This window comes from Osmerus mordax, chromosome 10 (assembly GCF_038355195.1).
Source record: "Osmerus mordax isolate fOsmMor3 chromosome 10, fOsmMor3.pri, whole genome shotgun sequence".
Taxonomy (NCBI): domain Eukaryota; kingdom Metazoa; phylum Chordata; class Actinopteri; order Osmeriformes; family Osmeridae; genus Osmerus; species Osmerus mordax.
In genome coordinates this window covers 2,321,290-2,347,781 of record NC_090059.1, presented here as the reverse complement: position 1 = coordinate 2,347,781, position 26,492 = coordinate 2,321,290, and the positions used below count along the sequence as shown (strand labels likewise).

Genomic DNA, 26,492 nt, shown 5'->3' with positions numbered 1-26,492 from the left:
TGTGTGTGTGTGTGTGTGTGTAAGAGAGAGCTGAGCCATGTAAACACAGAGGATCAAAGCTCAGATTTTGGAGCGTGTGCCACTTGTTCTTGGTGCTGCAGATTAGACATAACAGTTTTTAATTTTCTCTCCTGAGCTGCTTACAAGACGATAAAGCTGCTTGGTTGAAAAAAAAACCCCCTTCAGCCTCAGTCTGCCAGGGGCTGAGCAATCATACACATACCCCACCCGAGGGGTCAGCGGGCCACTTTACCCAAGTACAGAGAGAGAGTAAGTACTCAGGATAAACTGTGATTGAACATCCTGTCAGAGAAGAATGATCAAATTCTGACCACCCTAATCCTCCTTCATTGAAAATAGAATTTTACACACACAAACACACACAGAATCACACACATACATACAAAAACACGCTTACTTGGGTGTTTAAAAAGACTTAATCCGACCAGTCTCATAACTCTTGTTGGCTCCTGAGGGATCTGTTCGGATATCTGATGAGTTATTCATTAATAAGACTGAGCGTAATCTGCCAAAACACAAAATGACCCCCTACTATCACCAGATTGGTAACCACTACAAATAACTGTGGTAACCACTATAAATAACTGAGTTCCTTTGATTCAATTCCATGTGTGTCATATTCGGGGATATCCATATTAAATACTGAACTATAAGGTGTTGCTTTGAGAATCTGTTTACACAAACCTTCCTTGCTTGTACGCCGCCCTCTCAACCCGCACAGCAAAACGAGTGTACCCTTGCCTAACGTCAGAAGGTTAGAGGGATGACATTAACCAATGAAGTGGTTGTTTCGAACAGGGGTAGAGGTGATTGGCAGTAACAATGTCCAATCGATGTAGGTAATGGTACGAATATCTGACCAACCACCGAGAAAATACTTAAATCAGCACCTCCCCTTGTTCAGTACCCAAAGTCGAAGGATAGCTGGCCTTTCAATGGACGAAAGTGCGATATTTATTTGTGTTATCTAATATAACTAATTCGGACCGTCAACAATTCTTTCGAATACACAGAATTGTTTAAGTTTGTTGTGAGAAACATCATTGGTGTCAAACATGCGTAAAAACCAACGCCATCCAAGCAGGGAACCGCCGAGAAAGGAATTATCGCCGCTCATCTGAGGCCAATCTCGCTTATTTTTGTCAAATAAGGAAACATAACGAGATAGCTAGCTAGGTAGCTAACATTAGCTACATATATACGAAAAATACCACCCAGGGAGCGAATTGAAACTATATTTGTAATTACATCCAGAAAACGTAAGTATTGATGCGAAGACTATTTGACGCACACACTCTTAGCCAGATAGCTAGCGTTACATTAGATAGATATCTAGCTAACAATACTGTTAGATTTAGCTACCTTGCTAAAGTGGCTAGCGAGTAAGGCCTACTCGTAAGGCCAGGACCAGTCTAATGTCTGGAAATGCAATGGAACGGTGCGTGCAATTGAATAGTTAACGTATTGAATTAGGAATGTACACACGTACTTAGCTCTAGCTAACAGGTCAATTGTTCCACAATACATTGCGGTTATCTCTCTGGGTTTTACTTCAGCTACCTACATGGTTTTATAATCTTTCAAACTTCATAAAATGTGTTTTTTCTTCTTCCAGGGATTAGACAAACCCCTGTCTCAGCCGGACGTCGGGGGCTAGCTAGTGGCTATTATTGTTGCTTTAGCTAGATAGCTAACAACTTGTAAGTGCATCTGGAGGAATGGTGTTGCTAGCTCACTGCACAGATGCCATTTCAATCCAGCTAGTTGGTTAGATTTTTATGGACGCACAGACTGACATTATGCGTAATCATAGCGTTTATTGCATTTGGCTCTGTCTGCAGTGTAGCGCAGTCAACAAACAACTGCGCGCGTCAGAAATAATCCAATCGGATCAAGCGTAATATTAGCATGGTTCATGGGATTATGTAATCTGTAACGTACCCCCTCCCAAATCAAATTGGCTAGTTAAGACACCAACTCTTGCTATTTACTGGTTTTGACGACCATGGAGTCTTCATCCGCAAATTGAATAGAATTAAACTTGTTTTGCTTCTGATATTGTTAGCAAGATCACATGCTCATTTAATAGATTCGTTTGTTTAAACCAAATTTGTAAAAGTGGAAAAAAAGAGAAAGGAATGCAGAGATCTTCCATTTCCTTCCAGTTGTACGATTAGAAAACGATCGTGGTTCTACACATTTTGCTAAACATGCGCTTCACACCTAGTCAGTGACATTTAAGAAGATCACAGGTGGGATTAAGTGACACTAACGCAATGTTATCTAGAATATGGTGAACTGTAACCCCTGCAAGATTAAGGGTCAAACTAAGCAGGTGACCTACAGTGTGACAGCATGGATTTTGACCCCAGCTCTGATCAAGTGATTAGGGTGTTTCATGGGGGGGTGACAGTTCTACTGGAGGGACAGCTGTGATGTGACAAGTGTGTGTGATGGCTGGGGTCGCTCACACGGGCACGGCAGTGTCTGCTGAAGGTGGGTGTGTCAGGGCGTTGGCTTGTGTGCCACTTAAGACGAACCTTATCTGTTTGCCATCCCGGGTCACATGATCACGAGAGGTGGACGTGTGAGTCAGGTGTTGCTTGGCTTCTTTGGAGCCCAGGGTCTTGATTTGTGTGAGGGCATATTTAGGGTGTGTGTGTGACCACAGAGCTGAACCCAGGCACACAGTAGCATTACGCAATCTCTGACCTCCACTTCCCTCTGAAGAGCCAGTGGTTCTTGGCGTGTGTGTGTGGGGAGGGGGGTGTCTGGTTTCGTCCTGTGGTTGAGAGAAATGAATGACGGCAGTTTCGATGGTTGAGTGGTCGAGAGTGCAATATAAACTTAGGTTTTCAATGAAACTCTTTGGATTGAGAGGGCCCATATTAGTTTCACTAGTTAGTCCACTTGACTAGTCACTAGTCAAGTGGACGTCAATAGATAGTTTCTTGTAGATTCCACCAGCAATTCCATGTGTTTGCGAATGTCCTTAGTCTTTTGCTGTGTTGTAAAAGCTGGGTGATGCAACTACCCTATTCTGTCAGTAGAACTCTGTGTGCGTGTGCACGCCAGACCAAGGATGTTGCTGAATGAAGCTCAACCTGGGTGTTTGCAGCGGAAGGTCGCTAGGCAACACCAGTATGTTTGTTTTATTTTTAGAGAGGATCACTGCTGCCGAACACAACAGATGACATACACACACCTCAGCATGCACGCTCACTCCTTGAAGGAGGGATAGTGGGAGGGAGGGATAGTGGGAGGGAGGGAGGGATAGTGGGAGGGAGGGAGGGATTGTGGGAGGGAGGGATTGTGGGAGGGAGGGAGGGTCGTAGAGTCTGACACCGGCGAGGGTGGCAGCATGGTGGAGGTATGAATGGGGTGACCCCTCTCACCCTAGGCTTGAAATCCAAACCGCAGGGGTATTAATAGACCCGTGTGTGTTTCTCAGAGACACAGGACTGCGCAAGTGGCATGACACTGTGCACTCGCGTACACACACACACGCGTGCGTGCGTGCGTACGCACCCACACACACTCATTCCATTAAGGCCAGCTGGAGTCACTACTCGCGTTTACCAGCCTTTTTTGGGCACATGCTTGTCATTGTGTGTGTAATAGTGTCTGTGTGTGTAACAGTGTGTGTGTGTGTGAGTGCCTGTGTAAGAGAGAGTGTGTGTGTGTAAGGGTGTGGGAGTGCCTGTGTAAGAGTGTATGTGTGTTTAAAAGTTAGTGTGTGTGTGTGTAAGAGTGTAGGGAGAGTACACTTCTGTCCTGTGTGGATGGTGAGGGACGTGATTCTGTCCTGTGTGGATGGTGAGGGACGTGATTCTGTCCTGTGTGGATGGTGAGGGACGTGATTCTGTCCTGTGTGGATGGTGAGGGACGTGATTCTGTCCTGTGTGGATGGTGAGGGACGTGATTCTGTCCTGTGTGGATGGTGAGGGACGTGATTCTGTCCTGTGTGGATGGTGAGGGACGTGATTCTGTCCTGTGTGGATGGTGAGGGACGTGATTCTGTCCTGTGTGGATGGTGAGGGACGTGATTCTGTCCTGTGTGGATGGTGAGGGACGTGATTCTGTCCTGTGTGGATGGTGAGGGACGTGATTCTGTCCTGTGTGGATGGTGAGGGACGTGATTCTGTCCTGTGTGTCTGGTGAGGGAAGTGATTAAGGACTGCTGCTCTGGTCACATGACTGGGGAGACCTTCCTCTCGTGCTGCTCTCTAAAGTTGAGGCCTCTGGAGAGTGCTGGCCAGCCGGCAGCGTGCTTGGTGTGGCCCACGCAGTAACACTAGAGCCGAGGAAATGTTTAGGTTACTTCAAAGAAAAGAGCGTGTGTGTTGGAATAGTTAGTGTTCCAGTCAAGGTGTGCTCTGTGAGGCCGTCAGCGGCTGTGAAGCAGAGCTCTGTGGAGATACTTCCTGTCCGTCACACAGCCCTGATGCCCCGTGGTGATGTCAGCATCACTAGCTTGGCACCAGCTGGTCAAACAAACAAGCCCTCAAGTGCCCCCCCCTCCCCCCCTGTACTCCTGGTCCTGTAGTAGGGCAGGGGTGTAGATCTGAGATTATTGGATGGGCAGGAGTTGTCTCTTGTTCACTGATGACCTTGGTGGAGGTGGTACCGTGTATCCTCCCAGAACCTCTCTGTAGATGGAGTAGGATGTATCAATCAGTGACTACAGCATGTAACTGACATCTCAAACTACTTGTTCTGTGTCTCTCTCCACGCCTCCCCAGGTGTAGGCAGCAATGGGCGCGTTCCTGGACAAACCCAAGACAGAGAAGCACTGCGCCCACGGCGAGGGCAACGGCCTCCGCTACGGCCTGAGCTCCATGCAGGGCTGGCGGGTGGAGATGGAGGACGCCCACACGGCCGTGGTGGGCCTGCCCCACGGACTCACCGACTGGTCCTTCTTCGCTGTGTACGACGGCCACGCCGGCTCGCGCGTGGCCAACTACTGCTCGGGCCACCTGCTGGAGCACATCCTGACCGGGGGCGCGCAGTTCAGCCCCGGGGCGGGGGCGGTGGACGGCGTGAAGGATGGCATCCGCTCGGGCTTCCTGAAGATCGACGAGTACATGCGCAGCTTCTCGGACCTGCGGCAGGGGCTGGACCGCAGCGGCTCCACGGCGGTGGGCGTGCTCCTCAGCCCCACCCACCTCTACTTCATTAACTGCGGCGACTCGAGGGCCGTGCTGAGCCGCGACGGCCGGGTGGGCTTCTCCACGCAGGACCACAAGCCCTGCAACCCCCGCGAGAAGGAGCGCATCCAGAACGCCGGCGGCTCCGTCATGATCCAGAGGGTCAACGGTTCGCTGGCCGTGTCCCGCGCCCTGGGCGACTACGACTACAAGTGCGTGGACGGGAAGGGCCCCACGGAGCAGCTGGTCAGCCCGGAGCCCGAGGTGTGCGTGATGGAGCGCGCTGCCCAGGGAGACGAGTTTGTGGTGCTGGCCTGTGACGGCATCTGGGACGTCATGTCCAACGAGGAGCTGTGCGAGTTTGTGCGCTCGCGGCTACAGGTGTGCGACGACCTGGAGAAGGTGTGCAACGCCGTGGTGGACACCTGCCTGCACAAGGTAAGCACACACACACACACACACACACACACAGACAGTTTAGGCCTGTAGACGAGGCGTAACAGGCTGTTGTGGTGTCTGCGTGGTGTCCAGGGGAGCAGGGACAACATGAGCGTGGTGCTGGTGTGTTTGCCCGGCGCCCCCAAGGTGTCTGAAGAGGCTGTGAAGAAGGAGGAGGAACTGGACAAGTACCTCGAGTCTCGCGTCGAGGGTGAGAACACACACACACACTCACACTCTCCAAACCCCCGCATGTCTTTCATTCTCACACACACACACCACACACACACACACTAGGGGTGGAACGGTACACTGAAGTCACAGTTCGGTTCATACCACGGTTCAGTCATCACGGTTCGGTACAACGGAGGGAAAAGCAAAACAAACCAGGTTCCTCTATGAGTGAATACGGAGCATTGAAGATGACATGTCAATTCCGATTGCGTCAGTAATTTATTTGGCCCTATTTGTATGTGTATCTAATGGCTGGTTAAGCACTGTAGGGAGCAGTCGATTTTTTGTCTCGTTCCAGTGATTGGCACACCTGGGTGATGTTTTTAGTCATTTAGCACACGCCAGATGCGTTATGTGCGTTAGCATGTTACATGTATTTCCACTCACATACCCCACAACCACGTGCGGTGACATCAGTCAGGATAGGCACTGAGTTATGAAAGTCAGATTACCTAATTACCAAATTTATCGGCAGACACCGCTGCTGTCATTTTGACTCGAATTTTGCGGGGATTACGCTTACAATGTAGCTGGTGTAATGACGTTAGCTGCGCAAATATCCAGTAATATCTCGAGTTTAAATGGTCCATGTTTGATACGTAACGCAGGTGATTACTGGCATAACATATTCAGTGTTTCCCCTAGGTTTACAGCTTTTGGGGCGGCGGCGGGGGAGGGCGACGGCGACCATGTAGAGACAGAAATGACATGCCTTTGTGTCAATAAGATAAATAACATAAGGCCATTTAGTTTGTTTAATAAAAGAGCAAGCTATAGGAAAGGTAACCTTCAATGACTCATTTTGTGATCGGGCGCTATATATATAGCGCCCGATCACAAAATGAGTCATTGAAGGTAGGGGTGCCCCCCTAATATAATGGTAGGGGAAACATTACATTACATTTAGTCATTTAGCAGACGCTCTTATCCAGAGCGACTTACAGTAAGTACAGGGACATTCTCCCTGAGGCAAGTAGGGTGAAGTGCCTTGCCCAAGGACACAACGTCATTTGACACGGCCAGGAATCGAACCAACAACCTTCAGTTTACTAGCCCGATTCTCTAACAGCTCAGCCATCTGACTCCCTGAAACACTGATATTTATGTGCAAAGGCACAGCAGAGTTGTGCTTTTCAACGTACATTTAGAAGAATACAGGATCGAAGTGCGCAATGGAGTTTTTTGCTTGTCGTCCGCAGTGAACGGACATTAAAAGCACTGCTTATTTTACATTTTTTTATTTATTTGATTATGCGTAACTGCTACATTTGTCATTGTAACGTCTAAACAATTGTAATAACACACATATTGCATATATAAATCACAAGAATAAACATTTTTACGTTTTAATTTTGGCAGGGTAGGCAGTGCCTCTACCTTGCCTACCCAGACTGCATGTCACTGCCCACAACTGCTGAACAACGCCGACACACAGTGCTTGTCTTATCTACCACTCTCTCGCCTGTACTACTGTAACTGAATGGGAAACCGAAGTTTCCCCAAACTTGCAATCTTAACCCTCGTGCTGCCTTCGGGTCACATGACCCAAAGGTTCATAACGAACCATCATTGTGTTTACCCAATTTTACCCAATACAAAAACAAATAAAAATAATTTTATTTTAACCTTCGCAATGTGGGGGGTCTGAGACAGCCCGATGGTTAAAAGAAAATGCTTCACTTTGTTTTTGTATGCGGTAAAGTTGTCGCAATACGACGGTGGGTCACAATGACTGATGGGTCAGAATGACCCGAAGATAACACAAGGGTTAAAAAGGCCGGCGGGTCCTCTATCTCTCGTGGGTCGCCACCACTCGCCATACTCGTCCTTAGTGCTGCTAGCTAGACTATCTCTGGCTCACGGCGGCGCCAATCAGAGCTTCAGAGATACAGATTAGATGTCACTAAAGAACACGAGTATCTAACAGTAATTCTGCATAACATTAATTAATTTGCACGCAAGTTTTATTAGTTTTTATACCGTGTATTCTCCATGTAATTTCATGCACCGAACCGTGACGCCTGTACCGTACGGTTCGGTACGAATACATGTACCGTTCCACTCCTAACACACACACACACACACACACACACATTCTCTCCAAACACATGCATGTCATTCATTCCCACTCACTCACTCTCATAAACACACAAAAACCCATAGAAATTCTTTTTTTGTATTCTCACACTGCCAGATTCCAATTGACAACCTAAAAACCCTTTTCCTGTAGACAATTATCGATGCCTTGACCCACTCCACTCCCCTTAAGCAAAACTCCCCCAGTCTGGCCTGCCCCTCCCTCCCAAAGCTGCCAGGGAGACACGGAGGTGACAGACACACACACACTCTGTGACGGTGTGTGTGTGCGTGTGCGTGTGTGTGTCTCCGTAGAGCTGCTGGGTGGCTGTGGGGAAGAGGGGCTCCCTGACCTGGTGTCTGTCCTGAGGAACATCGCCACTGAGAACATCAGCAACCTCCCACCAGGAGGAGGCCTGGCCAGCAAGTAAATACACACACCCACACACACTCACTCACACGCACACACACTCACGCACGCTCTCACATCCTTTTATTTTGTTGCCAATCAGACTCCCATGACCTCATGAATCAAGCATGCTGTACCTTGGTTTTCCTCCTTAGAAGCAGTGTGTTGGCTGACCTGTGTGTGTGTGTGTGTCCTCCCAGGCGCAGTGTAATCGAGGCTGTGTACAACAAGCTGAACCCCCATAGAGAAGAGGAAGGGGTGAGTTGATCCCTCTGACCTCTCACACCCACAGCCCCACCCCGCCCCCTCCATCAGCTTCAGACTGGCAGCCTGCTTCAGCCCACACACGGCTGTGAGAGGAGTCTGTCTGTCTGCCCGTCTGTCTGCCCGTCTGTCTGCCCGTCTGTCTGTCTCTGTCTGTCTGCCCGTCTGTCTGGAAATTGTCATGTTGTGACATGAAACGAGGAAAAATGACGACTGTAGAAACGACACTAAACATCTTTTCCATCCATGGCCTTAACACCATGGCAGCCTGGGATGTTGAGCCTCTGTCTCCGAGAGCCTGTAGAACTGGACAGTACGAGAGCATGGTAGAACACATCCTCTCACTGCCACTGGGACAACCATGCACCTGACCTCCCCAAAACATGCTGTTTGTATAGTTTAGCAGGGTGTGTGTCTAGTTTAACAATAGACTGTGTGGTGTGGCTGGGTGTGTGTGTGCCATGTTCTGGGTGAATTGAGTGTCTGGCCTGGTCACTCCTTGAGAAGTATCCCAAATCTGGCCAGGGTTAGTCCGTGTGTGTGTGTGTCTGACGGTGGCGTGTCGCCCCAAGGCCTGCGCGGGGGGAGGCGGTGCGGGCGAGGAGGAGAGCGAGGAGGGCGGCCCGGCGGGCCACCTTCTGGAGGCGCTGCGCCAGTTCCGCCTGTACCACCGTGGCCAGTACCGCTCGGTGCTGGAGGAGGCCCTGAGCTCCTACCGGCTGCCCGGCAACCAGGAGAGCCCGCCCAGCCAGGACCAAGAGCGCCCCGCCTCGCCCCCCTCACCCCCTCCCTCGCCCGACGCCGACGCCCCAACCGGTGAAGACGTGCCCGCCCCCACAGTCGCAGACCAGTCCGCCCCCTCCTCTGCCTGAGCCTCCGCCCACCCCTCAGCCCCACACCCAGCCTCTCCCCCACCTCCATGTAGGGACCCCACACGACAGAGAACGACCAACCCTGGTGAAGACCATGTAGCATCTGGACCTGGAGACCACATGGACACAAGCTCTGTCTCTAGCACAACAACTTGCACAAACATAGACCACCACCCCCACTGTGTATGTGTGTGTGTGTGTGTGTGTGTGTGTGTGTGTTTATGTAAGGAAATGACACTCGCCATAATTGGGAGCTCAGTGTATATTTTCCCTAAAGGGTTTGGGTTTTGCCGATGAAGTGTTTTTAGTGCATTCTGGGCTTTGTAGTCATGGGGGGCGGGTCAACCTGAGTGGAGACTACAAGAGTGGGTTGGGTTGTTCCCGGACCATTCTTTGTGTGTTTGGGAAGACATCCCAGAATGACCTGTACAAATGGCTTCAGATGGGACCTGTCATCTCTGCTGTATAAGCACCAGTCTCCAGTCTTCCCATCCTGTTTCATCTACTGCACATTTCTCGGAGACAGCTCCGAGCATTTTTATGGAGCAGTAGCAAAGAGATTTGTTGTGGTTAAACCCTGCCCCGCCTAAGAATGTATCTAGAACATTTGGAAATGACTCCTATCATCAAATTAGTTGCTTACAACAACAACAAATCTATAAAAATTGTAGTTTGGCAGGTGCTCTCAGAGGCGCAAAAATATACTAACTACTGTGTTGTCTCGTCTTGATATGAACTGGGCGTTAAACTGTAAGGTGTGTGTGAGTCTGAGACCAGTTTATGATTCCTTTTCTTATCCCAGTACATGCATTGTACCTGATTATCTCACGTGTGGTTCATATGATATGAGGCCATGCGAAGGTGATGGTGTATGTTTAAGCAGTTCAATGCGTTTCAATGTAAGCAACAAACCCTCAAATAAAGCATTGGAGCTCCAGAACTTTGATGTGCGAGTGATTGGGTTACATGTCTGTCTGTCGTGTCCACTGGGTTGTATGAGACTGGCTACCATGGCGACCCTCTCCCTGGGCATGTCTGTGTTGCGGTTGCTTCATGGTCACGTGTGTTCCTGTGTAGTTGTGTCGGAGCTAGAGGGAGTTAGGTGAGGTGATGACCAGAGCTGGTCATGGATAGACCCAGCCATGTCCTCCTGTAGGTGATGACCAGAGCTGGTTAGAACCATAGCCATGTCCTCCTGTGCTCCTCCTGGTCTTGCCCCTATGTAGCTCTAGTGCCCAGCTGAGAGCCTGCGTGGTGTAGCCACAGCTGGCCTCCTGTGGTGTAGCCACAGCTGGCCTCCTGTGGTGTAGCCACAGCTGGTAGAGCTGTGTGAGTGCATGCAGGGAGACGGCTGATGGAGGGCTGTATTTCCACCCGTCCAGTTCTACTGCGTGCCTGTGGAGGAGAGGAGCCTAGGACAGGACAGCTCCATAAACTATTGAGATGCGCTCCCCCTTCTAGCAGTGTTTGTCTATCTGCCAGGTGAGTGGGGGGAGGAGCCCTGGCAGTCCTACTGGTGGGGTGGGGCTGGTGGGGTGGGGCTGGTGGGGTGGAGCAGGGTAGAGTAAACCAGAGCCGTCCCAGCTTAACTTCTGCTCAACTTGAACACACAGAACGCCAAGAAGGGACCCTGTACATTTTGACATGCTTCCCATTCGTGGGCCAGTATGCATGATTAAACTTTGATCTCTCTCTGTCTCTCTCTCTGTCTTCCACTGTCTTCCCCTCTGTCCCGCTCTCTCCTTTCCTCTCTCTCCCTTCCTCTTCCCTCTCTCTCAGAGCGCTGCTGACTTAGAGGACCCCTGGTAGCCATGGTAACGACCCCCGTCTCCTCCTTCGATTGGTGCAGCCACCCAGAGGAGGAGTGTCTCCATTGGGCAATGTTCCCTCTCTCCACATGGGGATGTTGTGTTGGAGTGTGTGTGTGTATGTGTGCGTATGTGTGTGTGGCAGGGGACTACATACACACACACACACACCCACTCTGCTTAAACCAGGAGGAATCTCTTTTCGGAAATGTTAAAAATTTAAAGAACTGAAGCATCGTAATGGTAGAGATGATTTTTACCATTGAGTTAATTTTTGTGTTTTTTTTTTTTTCTCTTTTTTTTTTCTCCTTTTTTTTGGGATGTTGTTGACAGTGATCACCTGACTTCACAAGCCGTGCGGGGCGACTCTGTGCGTGTGTGCGTGTGTGCGTGCTACATGTGCTTGGAGGAGCAGGTTGGGGGGGGGGGGGGGTCGGTAACTTTGTGGTTCTGCTCCTTGTTCAGCTCCAGGACTGTGCTGCCTGACATACCAGCCCTCGCTCCACCGTTCACACACACACACACACACACACACACACACACACACACATTACAACCTTACACACAACCTGCACCCTGCACACGCATGTGTTGTTCCATCCTGGGGCACACAAGGACTTGGGTTCTACATGTTCATAGTTCTTTAACCCCTCCCCCCACCAGCCCCCTCCGCTTGGCGCCACAAGCCTCAACGGATCTCATCTGCAGATCTCTGGACTCTGATTGGCTCCTGCTGTTGATTGAAATTCTGATTAAATGTATATTTTTCTGTTTGATGATGGTAATGAGGAGGAAAGGGGAAATGAAAACTCTTGGCGCAGGGCCGGGATGGAGAGAGAAGAGTTAGTGGGTAAGATGGCGCGGTGAGAGAGCGCTGTCTGGACTGAGGTATGGGAAGAGAGTTCTAAGAAAGGGTGCGGGGGTCTTTAATATTCTCTAGTTTGTTCAAAGTCAACTGAATGGGAAGTAACCTTTTGGACTATGTGAGGGCAAGGGAGGGCTTGATGGGATGATTCTGTCATGGTTAACAGCCTCAAGCCCTCTTGACCCCCCCCTCCCCCCAGCTACTCCCCACCCACCAACATCAGGGGGCCAAGGGGCCCCTGGGCCCCTGCCACAGGCTTCCAGTTTAACCCCGTGTTTCCTGGTTCTCAGACTGCATTGGTAATGTTTGTATTTGCTGTTGTTTGATTGCACTCACATTTGATTACAGAAAGCGTCTATATATGAAATAAAATACCTGCCAAGGACCAGTGGTCAGAGTGTCTGTCAATGACTGTGTGTTTGTTGACTGTCAGAGAGCAGATCTGAACGGTCACCCACTCCCCCTCCAGGGTTCTTAAGGGAGGTAGTGTGTCCACATCAGGGATGAGTGAGACTCCTCCGCTGGGGTCTGTGTCTCCAGCCTGTGTCGGTGGTGGACCAGAGAGGGGCCTCCCCTTCTAATCCACCCTCAACATAATTTGATCATAATCTCCCATCACAATCATATATCTTGAAGGTGTTCTCAATCTGCAGGGGGATTAGGGGATTACAGGCAGTGTGTGTGTATGTTTGGTGGGGGCGGGGGTGGTGGGGCTTGATTTAATGATGGGTTACTCCTCCCCTCTGACATTTCAGTCCATCCTGGCAAAGCAGCTCCTGGAAGGACACTAAATGTCAAGGAAACAAACAAAATATTTTTGGGGCCATTCCAGAAATGCTTACATCTGTAGAGAGACGAGTGGGACAATGAAACAAGATGGTGGTTACCCTGACATCTGCCCTGTTCTCCCTCATTTTCCACCCCCTTTCTCGTCTTCTCCACAGCCCACACTCCACACACTTCTTCCTTGAATGTCCTGAATAGATGGTTAGATCGAAGTCTTTCCACAACCTTGAAACCATTTATCACATCTCCGTTCAGTCGACAGGAGTGCTTGCACTGTGGATTCCTGGTGATGAGAACGGATGCTTTGTGCCCTTGCGCATGCTTTTGTTCAGAAATATGCAGGTGCACACATACTCGCTTCATTCACACTTTCATAGACAGTCATTATTTAGCTGCAGGCACTGGTCTCATGGTTGGTCTTCATTTTGAAACAGAATAAGATGGTTGAAGCCGTTGTCCCCTGAGATGTTCCATGTGGTGTCACACACCTTGATCCTCACTCTCATAGAAAACCTGCTGCTGGAGTTTGTTTTGTTGTGTAGGTTTTCTCATCACTGCTCCTCACCTTCACTCCCTCCTCTCATCCACCCACTCTCTTCCGATGTAATTCATTTCCAGTGACTGTGAGCTGTGAGGCCCTGAGATTCCATGGCAGTTCTGGGAAATCTCCAGGAAGAACACATGCAAGTTTACAAGCTTCTATGCACACCTTCAAACATTGGATCTGCTTTTTCTGATCATAATTTCAGGACAGAAAATGAGGGTTTGAACACATGACCGGTCGACTGAGGGAACTGGTGCTCGTGTGTGTGTGTGTGTGTGTCAGGAGCAGCATATGATTTTGAGTGGAGTAATTTAGCAGATGAGCGAGAGGCCATTGTCAGAGGGATAATCCATCTCTCGCTGCTCAGATGGGTTAAACACGCAGCAGATTAGACTGGATTATGCAGACCCACACCAGACAGGACAGACTCAACGTTCACCTCCAATTTCACTGACCAATGCCTCCTCCTCCCCCCTCCTCCCTCCTCCTCCCTCCTCCTCCCCCCTCCTCCCTCCTCCACCCCCCTCCTCCCCCCTCCTCCCCCCCCCCTCCTCCTCCCTCCTCCCCCGTCCTCCCCCCTCCTCCCTCCTCCTCCCCCCTCCTCCCCCCTCCTCCCCCTCCCTCCCCTCTCTCCAGCCCACCTGACCTCTGCTGTGTGAGTGCTGTCTTTTCCTCTCGTTTCAAACTTGATCCTTTTGTTCCGTCTCACTTCCATCACGCTCACGTCTCTCCTCATCTCACGTCTCTCCTCAATCTCACCTCTCTCCTCATCTCACCTCTCTCCTCATCTCACCTCTCTCCTCATCACGCTCCCGTCTCTCCTCATCACGCTCACCTCTCTCCACATCACGCTCACGTTTCTCCTCATCACGCTCACGTTTCTCCTCATCACGCTCACGTCTCTCCTCATCACGTTCACCTCTCTCCTCATCACGCTCACCTCTCTCCTCATCTCATGTCTCTCCTCATCACGCTCACCTCTCTCCTCATCACGCTCACCTCTCTCCTCATCTCAGGTCTCTCCTCATCACGCTCACCTCTCTCCTCATCTCAAGTGTCTCCTCATCACGCTCACCTCTCTCCTCATCTCACCTCTCTCCTCATCTCACGTCTCTCCTCATCACGCTCACCTCTCTCCTCATCAAGCTCACCTCTCCTCATCACGCTCACCTCTCTCATCAAGCTCACCTCTCTCCTCATCTCACGTCTCTCCTCATCATGCTCACCTCTCTCCTCATCACGCTCACCTCTCTCCTCATCACGCTCACCTCTCTCCTCATCACGCTCACCTCTCTCCTCATCATGCTCACCTCTCTCCTCATCACGCTCACCTCTCTCTTCATCTCACCTCTTTCCTCATCTCACGTCTCTCCTCATCACGCTCACCTCTCTCCTCATCACGCTCACCTCTCTCCTCATCACGCTCACCTCTCTCCTCATCACGCTCACCTCAATTCTCATAACGCTCACCTCTCTCCTCATCTCACGTCTCTCCTCATCACGCTCACCTCTCTCCTCATCACGCTCACCTCTCTCCACATCACGCTCACCTCTCTCCTCATCACGCTCACCTCTCTCCTCATAACGCTCACCTCTCTCCTCATCACACTCACCTCTCTCCCCATCTCACGTCTCTCCTCATCACGCTCACCTCTCTCCTCAATTCACATCTCTCCTCATCACGCTCACCTCTCTCCTCATCTCACGTCTCTCCTCATCACGTTCACCTCTCTCCTCATCAAGCTCACCTCTCTCCTCATCTCACATCTCTCCTCATCATGCTCACCTCTCTCCTCATCAAGCTCACATCTTTCCTCATCACGCTCACCTCTCTCCTCATAAAGCTCACCTCTCTCCTCATCTCACCTCTCTCCTCATCTCACGTCTCTCCTCATCATGCTCACCTCTCTCCTCATCAAGCTCACCTCTCTCCTCATCTCACCTCTCTCCTCATCTCACGTCTCTCCTCATCATGCTCACCTCTCTCCTCATCAAGCTTACCTCTCTCCTCATCTCACCTCTCTCCTCATCTCACGTCTCTCCTCATCATGCTCACCTCTCTCCTCATCAAGCTCACCTCTCTCCTCATCTCACCTCTCTCCTCATCTCACGTCTCTCCTCATCACGCTCACCTCTCTCCTCATCTCACGTCTCTCCTCATCACGCTCACCTCTCTCCTCATCACGCTCACCTCTCTCCTCATCACGCTCACCTCTCTCCTCATCTCACGTCTCTCCTCATCACGCTCACCTCTCTCCTCATCACGCTCACCTCTCTCCTCATCTCACGTCTCTCCTCATCATGCTCACATCTCTTCTCATCACGCTCACCTCTCTCCACATCTTCATCTCACGTCTCTCCTCATCACGCTCACCTCTCTCCTCATCACGCTCACCTCTCTCCTCATCACGCTCACCTCTCTCCTCATCACGCTCACCTCTCTCATAACGCTCACCTATCTCCTCATCACGCTCACCTCTCTCCTCATCACGCTCACCTCTCTCCTCATAACGCTCACCTCTCTCCTCATCACGCTCACCTCTCTCCTCATCTCACATCTCTCCTCATAACGCTCACCTCTCTCCACATCACGCTCACCTCTCTCCTCATCACGCTCCCCTCTCTCCTCATCTCACGTCTCTCCTCATCACGCTCACCTCTCTCCTCATCACGCTCACCTCTCTCCTCATCACGCTCACCTCTCTCCTCATCTCACGTCTCTCCTCATCACGCTCACCTCTCTCCTCATCACGCTCACCTCTCTCCTCATCTCACGTCTCTCCTCATCATGCTCACATCTCTCCACATCATGCTCACATCTCTTCTCATCACGCTCACCTCTCTCCACATCTTCATCTCACCTCTCTCCTCATCACGCTCACCTCTCTCCTCATAACGCTCACCTCTCTCCTCATCTCACGTCTCTCCTCATCACGCTCACCTCTCTCCTCATCACGCTCACCTCTCTCCACATCACGCTCACCTCTCTCCTCATCACGCTCACCTCTCTCCTCATAACGCTCACCTCTCTCCTCATCACACTCACCTCTCTCCCCATCTCACGTCTCTCCTCATCACGCTCACCTCTCTCCTCAATTCACATCTCTCCTCATCACGCTCACCTCTCTCCTCATCTCACGTCTCTCCTCATCACGTTCACCTCTCTCCTCATCAAGCTCACCTCTCTCCTCATCTCACATCTCTCCTCATCATGCTCACCTCTCTCCTCATCAAGCTCACATCTTTCCTCATCACGCTCACCTCTCTCCTCATAAAGCTCACCTCTCTCCTCATCTCACCTCTCTCCTCATCTCACGTCTCTCCTCATCATGCTCACCTCTCTCCTCATCAAGCTCACCTCTCTCCTCATCTCACCTCTCTCCTCATCTCACGTCTCTCCTCATCATGCTCACCTCTCTCCTCATCAAGCTTACCTCTCTCCTCATCTCACCTCTCTCCTCATCTCACGTCTCTCCTCATCATGCTCACCTCTCTCCTCATCAAGCTCACCTCTCTCCTCATCTCACCTCTCTCCTCATCTCACGTCTCTCCTCATCACGCTCACCTCTCTCCTCATCTCACGTCTCTCCTCATCACGCTCACCTCTCTCCTCATCACGCTCACCTCTCTCCTCATCACGCTCACCTCTCTCCTCATCTCACGTCTCTCCTCATCACGCTCACCTCTCTCCTCATCACGCTCACCTCTCTCCTCATCTCACGTCTCTCCTCATCATGCTCACATCTCTTCTCATCACGCTCACCTCTCTCCACATCTTCATCTCACGTCTCTCCTCATCACGCTCACCTCTCTCCTCATCACGCTCACCTCTCTCCTCATCACGCTCACCTCTCTCCTCATCACGCTCACCTCTCTCATAACGCTCACCTATCTCCTCATCACGCTCACCTCTCTCCTCATCACGCTCACCTCTCTCCTCATAACGCTCACCTCTCTCCTCATCACGCTCACCTCTCTCCTCATCTCACATCTCTCCTCATAACGCTCACCTCTCTCCACATCACGCTCACCTCTCTCCTCATCACGCTCCCCTCTCTCCTCATCTCACGTCTCTCCTCATCACGCTCACCTCTCTCCTCATCACGCTCACCTCTCTCCTCATCACGCTCACCTCTCTCCTCATCTCACGTCTCTCCTCATCACGCTCACCTCTCTCCTCATCACGCTCACCTCTCTCCTCATCTCACGTCTCTCCTCATCATGCTCACATCTCTCCACATCATGCTCACATCTCTTCTCATCACGCTCACCTCTCTCCACATCTTCATCTCACGTCTCTCCTCATCACGCTCACCTCTCTCCTCATCACGCTCACCTCTCTCCTCATAACGCTCACCTATCTCCTCATCACGCTCACCTCTCTCCTCATCACGCTCAACTCTCTCCTCATCACGCTCACCTCTCTCCTCATCACGCTCACCTCCCTCCTCATCACGCTCACCTCTCTCCTCACCACGCTCACCTCTCTCCTCATCACGTTCACCTCTCTCCTCATAACGCTCACCTATCTCCTCATCACGCTCACCTCTCTCCTCATCACGCTCACCTCCCTCCTCATCACGCTCACCTCTCTCCTCATCATGCTCACCTCTCTCCTCATCACGCTCACCTCTCTCCTCATAACGCTCACCTATCTCCTCATCACGCTCACCTCTCTCCTCATCACGCTCACCTCTCTCCTCATAACGCTCACCTATCTCCTCATCACGCTCAACTCTCTCCTCATCATGCTCACCTCTCTCCTCATCACTGCTTCTCCTTCTTCTGCCTTTTTCTGTTTCCCAACACTAGCAGATGCTGCTCCAAGAAATAGGATTAAGCCTTATAAACAACCAGCTAAATACATACGGCACGAAACCTTCTCTCGTCGGTCTTTCGCCAAATCTCTCAAGACCTCTTGACATTTGGAGCATGTGAATGCATAGAATGCCATAGTTGTTCCAGTAATAATCACCATGGGGAAATCTTTGTTTCTCAAAACCCACTTTGTCAATCACCTTCCACCTTTTCTCTCCTACTTTCATCATCTTTCTCTCTCAGAACAACCTGACTTCAGCTAAACAGCTGTATGTGTGTGTGTGTGTGTGTGTGTGTGTATGTGTGTGTGTGTGTGTGCGCCTGTGTTGTTGTCCAGCTGTTTGTATTTTTGACTGTGGGTATGTTTGCTTGTCAGGTCAGTTATGTTTGTCACATACACACAGAGTAATTAAAAACAACCCCAGCGATGATGTGATATCTGCAGATCACAGGATAATGATTTAATTACAGCATCAACATCTGGTCCACACATTATAACCTACCGCAATGTCCAGTAGGATGATGCTGTATTAGAACTGAATATCTCATTATTATAATCTTGATGTTTTTTGTTTACAGGTACACTGTACATGTTTTTGTGTGTGTTTGTATGGTGCTTTTGTGTGGTGGAGAGATGTTGCTCTGATTCAGCTGTGAGTGACTACTAGACAATGTGAAAGACATTGTAACTTGCACCCATAACTATCTGTAAATGAGGGAAATCGATGAGAATGTTCTTGTGAGATATCTGAGAAATTAATGTTCTGTAATCAGTAAATTCACATTTAGCGTCTAACCAGCTATCTAACCAGCAGCTCTATATAACCAGCAGCTCTGTATAACCAGCAGCTCTGTCTAACCAGCAGCTATGTCTAACCAGCAGCTCTATCTGACCAGCAGCTCTATCTAACCAGCAGCTCTATCTGACCAGCAGCTCTATCTGACCAGCAGCTCTGTATAACTAGCAGCTTTATCTGACCAGCAGCTCTATCTGACCAGCAGCTCTATCTAACCAGCAGTTCTATCTGACCAGCAGCTCTATCTGACCAGCAGCTCTATCTGACCAGCAGCTCTAACTAACCAGCAGCTGTATCTAACCAGCATCTCTATCTGACCAGCAGCTCTGTATAACTAGCAGCTTTATCTGACCAGCAGCTCTATCTGACCAGCAGCTCTAAATAACCAGCAGCTCTGTCTAACTAGCAGCTCTATAACCCAGCAGCTCTGTCTAACCAGCAGCTCTATCTAACCAGCATTTCTATCTAACCAGCAACTCTATCTGACCAGCAGCTCTATCTGACCAGCAGCTCTATCTAACCAGCAGCTATGTTTAACCAGCAGCTCTATCTGACCAGCAGCTCTAACTAACCAGCAGCTGTATCTAACCAGCATCTCTATCTGACCAGCAGCTCTGTATAACTAGCAGCTTTATCTGACCAGCAGCTCTGTCTAACCAGCAGCTCTATCTAACCAGCATTTCTATCTAACCAGCAACTCTATCTGACCAGCAGCTCTATCTGACCAGCAGCTCTATCTAACCAGCAGCTATGTTTAACCAGCAGTTCTATCTGACCAGCAGCTCTAACTAACCAGCAGCTGTATCTAACCAGCAGCTCTATCTGACCAGCAGTTCTGTATAACTAGCAGCTTTATCTGACCAGCAGCTCTATCTGACCAGCAGCTCTATATAACCAGCAGCTCTGTCTAACTAGCAGCTCTATAAACCAGCAGCTCTGTCTAACCAGCAGCTCTATCTAACCAGCAGCTCTGTCTAACCAGCATCTCTATCTAACCAGCAGCTCTATCTGACCAGCAGCTATGTCTAACCAGCAGCTCTGTATAACCAGCAGTTCTATCTGACCAGCAGCTATGTCTAACCAGCAGCTATATCTAACCAGCAGCTGTAACTGACCAGCAGCTCTATCTGACCAGCAGCTCTATCTAACCAGCAGCTCTATCTGACCAGCAGCTCTATCTAACCAGCAGCTCTATCTGACCAGCAGCTCTATCTGACCAGCAGCTATGTCTAACCAGCAGCTCTGTCTAACCAGCAGTTCTATCTGACCAGCAGCTCTGTCTAACCAGCAGTTCTATCTGACCAGCAGCTCTATCTAACCAGCAGCTCTATCTAACCAGCAGCTCTATCTGACCAGCAGCTCTATCTAACCAGCAGCTCTATCTGACCAGCAGCCCTATCTAACCAGCAGCTCTATCTGACCAGCAGCCCTATCTAATCAGCAGCTCTATCTAACCAGCAGCTCTATCTGACCAGCAGCTATGTCTAACCAGCAGCTCTGTATAACCAGCAGTTCAATCTGACCAGCAGCTATGTCTAACCAGCAGCTATATCTAACCAGCAGCTGTAACTGACCAGCAGCTCTATCTGACCAGCAGCTCTATCTAACCAGCAGCTCTATCTAACCAGCAGCTCTATCTGACCAGCAGCTCTATCTAACCAGCAGCTCTATCTGACCAGCAGCCCTATCTAATCAGCAGCTCTATCTAACCAGCAGCTCTATCTGACCAGCAGCTCTATCTGACCAGCAGTTCTATCTGACCAGCAGCTCTATCTGACCGGCAGACCTACAGCTGGGCTGTTGCTCCACCTAAATGAAGGGATTGAGAGGTTCTCTCAGTTTACACTCCAATCAGAGCTCTGGATTAGGTCCTGTTCTCCTCACCTGCCCCTCCTTGTCCCATTGAGGTGTCACACACACAGCCAACACCTGCCTAGCAGTACATCAGGAGGTACGTCTTACCAATGTTGTGTCCTGTAGTATTCTGTTTGCCAGGAGATGTTTGTGGGTTTGTGTGTGTGGGGGGTGACGGTGGGGCTCTCACCTCACTGCTCACCCTCTTACCCTGCTCCCTCTCCTCTCCTCTGCTTTCAGGCCTCCCAGACTCTTCATTCTCTCTCTCTTTCCATTCCTACCCAAACAAAAACCTGTCGAGCATCTTGTCCGAGCACAAAAGCACAACAGCACACACAGGAAGTGAGAGCATCTTAACGAGGGGATTGTGAGCAGACTGAGGGGGAAGATCCTCATTGGAACCGATCAGGGGTTAAAGTTGGAGGGCTTAAGAGGCCCACTTAGTGAAGTGTTAGGTCACAAGGGTTAGTTAAAGGGTTCATTAGGACCTGGGCGCATTGTCTAGAGGAACAAGGAGGGGAGATACGGAGGGAGAGGAATCCACTAAAGTTTTCAGTTTGCTCCTCTGCTTGTTTTGGTTGTGTTGATTGTCACCCTCCTCTTCTCCTGCTCCTGCTCCTTCTCCCCTTTTTACTACCCTGCCCCTCCTCATCAGTAGCATCTCCAAGGTTACAAACACACACACATACACACTCTGAAAGAGAGACATACAGAATAAGGAATGGGTAAGAGTATAGCCTTAACACAGACATATACACACAGTGAATGGAGAGAGAGAAAGGAGTGTATAGTAGTTTAACATTGACACAACAGTGTCCCAGTGGTCCGTTTCAGTAAATAAACAAAAAAACATTTGAAACAGCTACTCACCCAGCAACAAAGGCAAGCACACACACACACTCACAGACTGTGGCCCGGTGATCAGACTGGGACATCTGTCTGTGGGAGTAATTGGCATTAACCCTTTGAGCTCAACCACTCCTCTTCCATATAGTTCACTACCTTTTCACCAGACATGTGTTTAAAACAGTCCCCTTCCAACCTAAAACACTTACAGTATACCCACAAAAATTGTGGTATATTGTATGTTTTGTTGAAACCTCTGCTACTGTAAGTGCAATTTACCTTTGATAATCAATAAAGTGCTACTCCACAGTTCTATAAAACACATTTACAGACAGAGACAAAGGCAGACAAACACACAAAACACTTTTACTTTGTCACCAAATAGAGAGCGGTCGACTCCAACCCAGCCTCTCTGCATGGGGTGTTTTTGCTAAGCTGCTTGTCCTGTTCATAATGGCTAACGTCAAACATCAGGTCCTCCAGCAGGACGGAAAACTGGACCAAAGAGCGTATGTTTCTCTAAGTGGTCCACCGTTATTATAATCACTTTTCTCGTTTCAAATCGAATTTGATGTTAAGCCGTTCTCCATTCTATCACATTGGGATTATCATAGGTCTACACCTAACATTAGACTAATAGAGAAGCATATTCAATCAGCATTAACACACTCTAGTCTAAGCCATATGCTCTGAACCAGTACCCTTTGTGAACGTGTGTGTGTGTGTGTGTGGGGGGGGGGGGGTATTTTGAAGTAAGATTTTTTTTTATTGTGCCAGTGCCTGTCCTCAATTTTTTGTGGATTTATATTAGGTCCATGAAAGGTGCAATAAAAGTCAGTCTGGTCTGATATATTTTAACAAATAACTGTCAAAAACTTTTTCTGCATTCCATCGTTTATTCCATCGTTTGTTAATCTTGACTCTTAAACTTTGGTTACCAGTACCAAGCTCCCTCCACCACCACAAACGTCATGGTGTTGGTAGGACATGTGTCCATGATCGGACCCAGTTGCATCCTAACCAAACTAAGAGCCCTTGTGCAAAGGGCGGCGCTTGCTGGTCTGTGATTGGCAGCGGTGTCATTACAACTGCGCAGTGTGACCAATTGAGAGAGACACTGTGTCGCACCCCGCCTTTCAGGTAAACTAAAGAGAGAGAATCCACAGCCCCAGTCAGACAGTACAAATACGTGACCCGCAACTTACGCTCTAATTTCTCCGTTCCGTTTTTTTCCGGTTCACCAATGGTGTTCAGATCACCGCTTGAGCTATTGTCCGCCTCCCGTCTCCTCCTTCCCCACTTCACCGACCGGCCAACAATCTTACCTCGCGCTCGGTCACCGGAGGAGACCCCAGTTTGCACTCCCGTGGCTCTCCCGGGGCTATGCTTTTCTGCAGCACAGGTGGCCAGTGTGTGTGAGACTCTGGAGGAAACGGGGGACATTGAGCGGCTTGCACGTTTTCTCTGGTCTCTACCGGTTGCTCATGGTACGTGCGACTCCATCACAGAGCACGAATCTGTGCAGCGAGCTCGGGCCGTGGTCGCATATCACACGGGAAGTTTTCGTGAACTTTATCACATCTTGGAGACGCACCGCTTTACGCGCGTTTCCCACGGCAAACTGCAAGCCATGTGGCTCGAGGCACATTACCGGGAGGCGGAGAAGCTACGTGGACGGCCACTCGGGCCAGTGGACAAATACCGAGTACGGAAGAAGTTCCCGTTACCAAGGACCATCTGGGATGGCGAGCAGAAGACGCACTGCTTTAAGGAGCGCACGCGCGGGCTTCTAAGAGAGTGGTACCTGCAGGATCCGTACCCAAACCCCGGAAAGAAACGGGAGCTGGCGCAAGCCACCGGGCTTACACCAACCCAGGTTGGAAACTGGTTCAAAAATCGGAGACAGAGAGATCGCGCTGCCGCTGCCAAAAATAGGTGAGGACTCTTTCACTGTTACCACCTTGGTCTCCATGCGGAAGGAGCCTATGAAAAAGCAGAACAATATTGGGTCAATAACGTAAATTTATATTTAACGTTAGAGTTAAATTTGAGCATATTATAGGTTGTTGTTAGGATGTTAGGCGAACTAAAACTAAAATAAATAGTTTGCCTATACAACAACTTGGAGAAATTGTCATCTAAATAGTTTAATCCTGGAACAACATGAATGAAAAACTGCGGCCAATTTTCAGTTGTAGTATAGCCTATGTACATTTTGCCAGAAGAAAAATGCTCTTATAAAATGTATTTGTCAAATAAAGCAATTCACAATTATGATATAAACGCATTTAATGTGTGCTCATTGCTTAAAAAAAAAGCTTATAGGCCTACATTAATTTTAAAAATACATAATTTGAACTAAGAAATAATAAATGCTTTCTAATATTTATTTATGAGAGATATTTGGTTTCCTCGTGAAGAGCAAAATGTGGGACTTTGCTCCGTCAGAAGTTAGACCATATCTTTATCTCGGTCCAAACTAGACATTTCTCTCTCTTTCCTCCGTCCTTTCCCTATAGGGTCTATGTTTGTGTGGAAAGTTAATTGCTTGCACGCCCCATTGGACCCACGAACACGCGTGATTGAGTGTCAATGTGTTTGTAATTCAAGGCAGAATCTATTAATTCTCTAACATTCTCCATCTCTTTCAGATTGCAAAATCACGGGATAGGGCCCAACGGCATGCGCGCTCTTACGGGAACCGAATGCAGCCCTATGGGCAGCGCGGAGCATGGGGAAGGGGACATGCATCTCTCGGTAACGGATAGCGACTCTGACTTCGACATTTGACTTTATAAAAACGGACACGCTTTACCACATCCGGACGCGGATGATCTGATTGTTGTTAGCCTATCTTATTGTCGGGAGACGATAACATATTATCTCCGCGAAAGAGAGATCAAGAGAAATGGTTTCCATGCATTGAGGACACACGGAACTCTTTTAGGCTTGGTTTGAGTGCGATGCGCATCCTCAATACCTCCCAAATACACTTCTTGTCTAAAGATTAACAAACAATTTGACTTACTCTCCTCCCGGTTGTGGTCGGACTGTTTGTCGTTGTTTTAAATTGAACAGGAGTTCCTTGTAACTGTCCTTTGACTACATTAGATTACAGTACAATAGACTACAGTACAAAACCTGTATATGTGAAATGCCCTATTTTGTCTTTGCCCTGAATTGTGTTTTTAAAAAGTTGTCATTTTATGTAAATAAATACATTTAATATATGAGTGTTTGTGTTCTGTCTTTCTTTAGGCTACAATAATATCCATCATGCTGAATGTGCATACAGCCTTTGTGCAAAATTCAGGAATTAATTAGGCATTGAATAGCCTTCTGAAATTTATGAAAAACGTTTCAAACTGTAGCCCTCCAATATAGTGAAGTAATGAGTACAGTACTAGCGGTGCACCTTCAATCCGTGTGCTTACAGCGCCGCCTACTGACAAGTTGTAAGGTAGCGTCTATCTAAACGGCTTTTCTCATGACGTCAGTCTGTTTGATGCCATACTGTTTTTTAACACAGGATGGTGACAGTAGCTTGGACTGAATAAAAATCTGGGTCCAATCCACGGAGCCGCTACGGCCTTAGTGTTTTCACACTTTGCAGACAACACAGGCAGGTGCGGTCCTGAGGGGGGGGGGGAGGGGGGGGGGGGGGGAGGGTTTGTGCCCCTGTGACAACAAGCTTGTGGCCCCGCTAAATGTAGAGTCTGGATAATTATACACATGCTCTTTTGCCCGTTAATGCCTGCAATGCAGTGAAGAAAACTATATGACAACAATACTGGTCCCTCTAACAGTACAATTGGCCTATAGAACCTCCTCTGAACAGTAGTAACGTTCTATTAAAGATATGTTACAGCAAAACATGTGAACAGGTATGGTTATATGACCACAGAGGCTATGATGAGCACAAAAGTCATTGGATAACTAGGCTACATGAATGTATTTAGTTTAGCTTGGCATCGCCAGACCAATCCACATTTTCAAATTCCAATGTGTCATCAGCGCGCCCAGACCAAAATGCCACCTGGCTGCAGTTGAATACAATCAGATAGATACAGCATCAGAGCTAGAAAAGTCCTCTTGTTTAGGGTTAGTTTATAGTTTGTAGTTTGTTTACGAAAAGAACACATCATTGGATTACACCCGCTCTAAATCAAATACACAGTTGTGATTGGTCTGACCAGATCCATTTTGGATGGGAGGGTGGCCAGACGAATTTAACCTGACTTGCTAGATGGTTTGTTACATATATACATCTGGGAAGTTGTATTTGGAGATGGTTTGGACAAAGGCAGGCACTTATATAAATACTTGGCAGGTGTTTGGATGAACCATCTGTCTATCACGGGCTAACTTCACCCGGAGCTGCCAGTAGATTCTTAGAGGACTGGTCTGAACCACTGTGGTTTAGACACAAACAGGTAAGTTGGAGTGTGGCAGGACGGATTTATGGTCATGATCTCGCGAATCCAGCAGTTTCACATTATGTACGATGAAGTCATCATATTTCATGTTCGGTTATGTATCACAAACATGCAGTGACTCAAATCTGAAGTCTACAACCTATAGATATCGCCAGATGTTCTTGTAGAAGGCCTCTGTGTTTCGTGCCAATTCCAGCCTGTCCAGATGCACGTCTGAAACGTCAGCCCCGGATGGAAACAGGAGTCTGCCTGGTCCACCACCATCTCCGTGGTCACC

At 49.1% G+C, this 26,492-nt stretch overlaps 2 protein-coding genes across 3 annotated transcripts; both read left to right on the top strand.

Annotated features, from left to right (window-relative positions):
* Window positions 1-934: 934 nt before the first annotated feature.
* ppm1bb (protein phosphatase, Mg2+/Mn2+ dependent, 1Bb) lies at window positions 935-12,525 on the top strand. 2 transcript variants are annotated; one of them, XM_067244515.1, is made up of 6 exons: window positions 935-1,280; window positions 4,764-5,606; window positions 5,700-5,817; window positions 8,232-8,343; window positions 8,526-8,583; window positions 11,241-12,525. In XM_067244515.1, the coding sequence occupies exons 2-6, from the start codon at window positions 4,776-4,778 to the stop codon at window positions 11,268-11,270; spliced, it is 1,149 nt and encodes a 382-aa protein (XP_067100616.1). In that variant the 5' UTR covers window positions 935-1,280; window positions 4,764-4,775; the 3' UTR covers window positions 11,271-12,525. The 2 variants fall into 2 exon arrangements, with proteins under 2 accessions (XP_067100616.1, XP_067100615.1); XM_067244514.1 differs by lacking the exon at window positions 11,241-12,525 and adding an exon at window positions 9,162-10,707.
* Window positions 12,526-23,022: 10,497 nt separating this feature from the next.
* On the top strand, window positions 23,023-24,569 carry six3b (SIX homeobox 3b). Its single transcript, XM_067245089.1, has 2 exons — window positions 23,023-23,714; window positions 24,431-24,569. The coding sequence occupies exons 1-2, from the start codon at window positions 23,023-23,025 to the stop codon at window positions 24,567-24,569; spliced, it is 831 nt and encodes a 276-aa protein (XP_067101190.1).
* The last annotated feature ends 1,923 nt before the right edge of the window (window positions 24,570-26,492 follow it).

Coding starts and splice junctions, on each gene's coding strand:
- six3b (XM_067245089.1), top strand. CDS start 23,023: ATGGTGTTCAGATCACCGCTTGAGCTATTGTCCGCCTCCCGTCTCCTC. Junction 23,715..24,430: donor GCTGCCGCTGCCAAAAATAG/GTGAGGACTCTT, acceptor CATCTCTTTCAG/ATTGCAAAATCACGGGATAG.
- ppm1bb (XM_067244514.1), top strand. CDS start 4,776: ATGGGCGCGTTCCTGGACAAACCCAAGACAGAGAAGCACTGCGCCCAC. Junction 5,607..5,699: donor TGGACACCTGCCTGCACAAG/GTAAGCACACAC, acceptor CGTGGTGTCCAG/GGGAGCAGGGACAACATGAG. Junction 5,818..8,231: donor CCTCGAGTCTCGCGTCGAGG/GTGAGAACACAC, acceptor GTGTCTCCGTAG/AGCTGCTGGGTGGCTGTGGG.